The sequence below is a fragment of the Branchiostoma floridae genome, chromosome 2 (genome assembly GCF_000003815.2).
Source record: "Branchiostoma floridae strain S238N-H82 chromosome 2, Bfl_VNyyK, whole genome shotgun sequence".
NCBI classification, from domain to species: domain Eukaryota; kingdom Metazoa; phylum Chordata; class Leptocardii; order Amphioxiformes; family Branchiostomatidae; genus Branchiostoma; species Branchiostoma floridae.
The window spans coordinates 34,099,650-34,104,539 of record NC_049980.1 but is presented as its reverse complement, the minus strand read 5'-3'; the positions used below and the strand labels follow the sequence as shown (position 1 = coordinate 34,104,539).

Sequence of the window (4,890 nt, the reverse complement as noted above, 5' to 3'; positions counted from 1 at the left end):
AAGACTGCAAGGGAGTCTAGAAAATATCCAGGTTCTCAAGGTGTTGAAGGTCTTACCGGGATTGACATCCTGCAGTGGCTTCGTAAATCAATCGATATCCACGATTTGTTCCATCAGCTATTAAATGGGGGAATGTCGCCCCCGCATTTGAAATCTAACATCTCATCTAATCAACTCATCCCACCCTTAGTCTCGTTACTTTTACATAACCACTAGCATCACAGAAGATCTCCTTCTCGGTTCAAACTACTTCATACATTCATCCGTTCATAGTTTGATTCATCCCTTTCATTCATTCCTTTCATTCATTCATCCGTTCAGTCTATCCATTTATTTCCTTCCATTCATTCGTTTTCTATTTAATCAGGAAAAACTCAGTTGGCCGCCTTATATCAGAGACATATCTAAGAGCGAAAAAACGTTCGGTGTTTAGAAAGGGGGAAGCGCCGAACCTGTAGGAAATGCCAGTGTTTTATTTTTCAACTAGACATTTTACACCACATGTCCATAGGATAAAACGATAAGACAGAAATGCTTGTATTGAGTGCTAAAGGTGGGGTCACACGTGCGTATATATTTAAGTCCGTATGAGGCGCGCATGGGAGTATTTGCCTCCACCAGGCCCCACATGTCGTTGGAAAAATATTAGAAATTGGACAAACGTAAACAGGTAACATGTGAGGCGAGTTAGCTGGGTCGCTAACCATAATTCTCGGTCAGCTAACTCATCTGGCATGTTATGTATCTATATTTGTCCAATTTGTACAATTTTTCCCGCGACCTGTGGAGCCTGGAAGAGACTAAGAGCTTCATACGCACCTCAAACGGACTTGAATATATACGCATGTGTGAACCCACCTTAACCTGGCATGGTGCAGTGTTACGGGAGTGTTTATTGAGTTAGTGCACTGGGAGCGTGTGGGCGGACTGATATTGGTTTATGGGTGTTATGGATGCTGGTACAGACACGTAGGCCATGCTAACCTGACTATCATTGCTTACATGTACGGTTTGGTGTGTCAATATGACTACTTAGATGCACTGTCAATATTTTTCTATGTATTAGTCATTTTTCTATGTGCAATATGTTCACAGTTTAGGTTTTATGAATTGCTATCATACCAATAGATTTTAATTCCATGTGCAGCAATGAACATATTAAAACACGTGCAACTCACCCAACTGGCTGGAAATGTTTTATTGAAGTGCAATAAACCCTTCATTCATTCATGCATTCATTCGTGCATTCATGCATTCATCCATTCATTCATTCAGTCAGTCATTCATTCAGTCAGTCATTCATGCATTCATCCATCCAGTTATTCATCCATCCATCCATTAATCCATTCATTCATTCATCTATTCATTCACTCACTCACTCATTCATTCATTCATTCATTCATTCATCCAGTCATCCAGTCATCCATCCATTCATTCATTCATTCATTCGTTCAGCTGGAAGACGGCGTCCTTGCAAATTAAGGTAAGATGTTTGTATCCAAGCTGAGTTCTTGATCCTCATGGAAGAAAAAAAAACATAATCATTGAGAAAATGTCACATTTAAATCTGATTTTTCCTTCCCTTCAGCACACCTGCTCATTAGCACCAGTAAGCCGTACAAGGTGCCCATTGACACGGGGCATCTCTGTTTGTGACTAACAGCCGCGGTGACACCGGTACGCTATTGTGTGAGAGCCGCCATTGTTGATCCGAGTGTTCCAATTATAACCATTACAGGATAGAACTCTTTCTTCGCTCGCATCTCGAAATCACTCCATGCTTAATGAGAACTCTGATTGTGTTTTTAACAGTGGAGAGCATAATAACAACTGAGATGTTATGTTCACTTGTTCCGTATGTGATTTTTTAAATGATATAAATTCATAAAAAAACTTTTCTTCCTCTGCGTCTTTCATGTCAATCACGGACACGCTGTGAAAAGAACTCAAGTTGTGCACGTAGGACTATAGAAATGTGGACAGTGACGAGAAGTCAAGATGACCTGTTCTGAATTGAAATTGCTGGATGAAAACGACTCTTGGAAACATCTGGTTGGAGATTCGTCTTGGAATGTGCGAACTTCCTACTGCCGCTTGAGTTGTCCTTCATAGCGTCCAGCTTTCCTACAAACCAAAAAAACTTGTTAGAACGCAATCGAATCTTTAATAAGTTTGTTACAGTCCATTTGCGGTGATTTTTTTATCCCTGCAAAGCTTCAAAGATCTCTTACTACAACGGCCAATTCTCCAAACCTTTACTGGACCAGTCCTGGGCTGACTGGTGTGGCCCATTGCGGCTTGTTTCTGTGGCCCAAGCATGAAATGACGATACAAGTGTGCTAATATGGTGAAGTAAACGTCAATGTTATAAAGATTGTCAGATTCAGAATATAAGAAGTATAAATGCTCTAATATTGCGTCGGGCTTCTTTGAGAAATGTGTAGAGAATAACTCTACAACAGACCTGAGTCACCTTACAGATATACCCTATGACTGTGACTGTGTGGCAGAGACTGACATTCACGTAGGGTTTGTGTGACTTCGGGTTTTACCTTGGTCAATATTGGCCCACGGAGGCTGCATACAAATCATGAACAGTCTATGTACAGTATTCAAATACAATTCAATCTCCATCACTCTTCTTCAGCGTCACTAGAATGAACTAGAAGAACAATTCCATACAACTACAGCTGAGTAGAAAAAATTTGTTTAACCACTACATCGTTAGGATCATATGCAAAAAAAGTTACTCAAATGTACATCATGTTAGCATAGTTTCCTATGGTCAGACAACACCATAGGAAAAACTAATGTCCTTTGTGATGTAAGGCGGCAGGTTTTCATAGACTTTTATATTGGTCTCTCCTGATAATCATGTTTATATCTATTCCCGGCCAAACTTTTCTAAACGCAGATGCATACAAATGCTTCTAGTGAAAGTGAAGGTTCTGTAGTCTGTTGAGGCCGTGGGTGCAGGGGCGGTCAATCCGCTGTGTCTGAGGTACGGTATCAAAACGTGAAGCCCAACCCTCTCCTTTCACCACCTTTTCCCTCACCAATCGAATTCAGGTTCTCAGATTTACACCTGTAAAATTGCCTTTCCCAAAAATACAGTGTCTCGGAATGTCTGGGGCCGAGCGAGTGATCCCTTGATCTTGCTAGCCGGACCACAGGGCCATCTGATGCCACTTGAACTAAACGCTGTTACTGCATAAGGCATTCCCTTGTACGGGCTCTATCTTTCACAAGTCTGCCGAGCTCCCCCGTACTGTCGCGTCAAGCTGGTGAGGAATTATGACTCACAAAAACACAAGAAAGACAAAAAACACAAACAGCGCATAATGAATTCCTCCTCCGTAGATGGCGATCAGGTCTGCCTGAATGATCAGCCCTGTTGTTTTTACCTTTGAAGGCGGTGAAATCGCAAACCAGTAACACAAACCGGTAACAGAATGAGTGGGCTCGCCTCGGGTGTAAGGTGGCTGTGCGTAAACGGAATAACAAATTACAGCGCGCGGGAGGTGTTGACGTGTGAGGCTCCAACATAGCGATGACGCGGTTCATCAACTCATCAGGCACGCCGCCTGTGATTGGCTGAGAGATCTGGTGGGCTGATTGGCAGGTCCATGGGACGTACTGTTATCTGAGTGGGCGGAACGGTTAAAAGGGCCAGAAGCCCGGGGTCGGCATCAGACGGACCTTGTACGTCAGACGAGTGGTAAGTGCGCTGTACATTGCTTATTTCATTGCCTACTTTGCCTGAGCCGCACTTGTATTCTTAATCCGTCGATTTGGATGTTTTCAGGGTTTCGATGGTGCTAATCCTTATTTTGCATAGTGCTACATTGTACTATAGTTTCCACATCCAAACATTGCGCTATAGTTCTCACCCCAAGCCAAGATCATGACAAGAGTACTTGGATTTGGCAAAACATTATATGTTTCGGTAATGCTGCTTCATAGTCGAGCTCTCTAGCATTATCTGGACTTTGCTGGACTTCTCTCGCGATTGGCCCGCTCGGTTCTAGCCCGCCCTCCTGTGCAGGGGCCGGTGTGATCTTGGCGTTGGTTCGCGGTGGGTAAGACTTTATCGCCGTAGCCTTGGTGCCGGAGTCTGTCTCATCTCTGTGATATTTAGAGACATTTCCATGCGGCACCACCCACACAGAGCCTGGTATTAAAGCTCTAAACACCGCAGGGCCTGCACAGTAGGCTGGCTGGGTGTCTCAGGTACGGGTCTAGTGCAGGCAAACATTTCCTGATCAATGTTTAGACATGGTTACAAAGATGCATCCAGACCAGTTCACTTTGTCTAACGATCTTTTCTCCTCCTCCCGTGCAGATATTTTTCTCCAAGCCGTACGACTGGAAATGCGCGGACCGATGAAGCAGGTACGCCTGGTTGTGCTGGGCGCCGGCGGGGTGGGGAAGAGCTCGCTGGTCAGCCAGTTCATGCGGGGCGTCTTCAACACCTTCTACGAGCCCACGGTGGAGGAATGCTACAGACACTTCCTGCAACTGCCAGGTAAGAAAAGCACTTTATATTTCCCCGTTATAGAACGTAGCACTAGTGCTGGCAGGCTAGCAATAGCCGGAGGTCAGAATACCATTGAAGCTGCCCCCGGTCCTGAAAGCCCCGCTATTGTTGCATTGCACTGTGACGTGTCCTGTAACTCTATAACACACTGGTACACCGGAGGGCAGAATACCATTGGAGCTGTCCTCGGTCCTTAAAACCCGGTTGCTGTTGCATTGCACCGTGGTGTGTAACTCTATAGCACACTGGTTCACTGGAGGTCAGAATACCATTGGATCTGTCCTCGGTCCCTGAAACCCCGCTATTGTTGCATTGCACTGTTTGGCTTTCCTGCAACTCTATAACACACTGGT

At 44.5% G+C, this 4,890-nt stretch overlaps 1 protein-coding gene across 1 annotated transcript in view; it reads left to right on the top strand.

The window, feature by feature from the left end:
• Window positions 1–3,683: 3,683 nt before the first annotated feature.
• Window positions 3,684–4,890, top strand: part of LOC118409997 (ras-related protein Rap-2c-like) — a 7,381-nt gene continuing 6,174 nt past the window's right edge. The window contains exons 1-2 of the mRNA XM_035811441.1: window positions 3,684–3,718; window positions 4,343–4,525. Of these exons, the coding sequence (XP_035667334.1) occupies window positions 4,372–4,525 (154 nt within the window). The 5' untranslated portion in view covers window positions 3,684–3,718; window positions 4,343–4,371. The remainder of the gene's footprint in view (window positions 3,719–4,342; window positions 4,526–4,890) is intronic.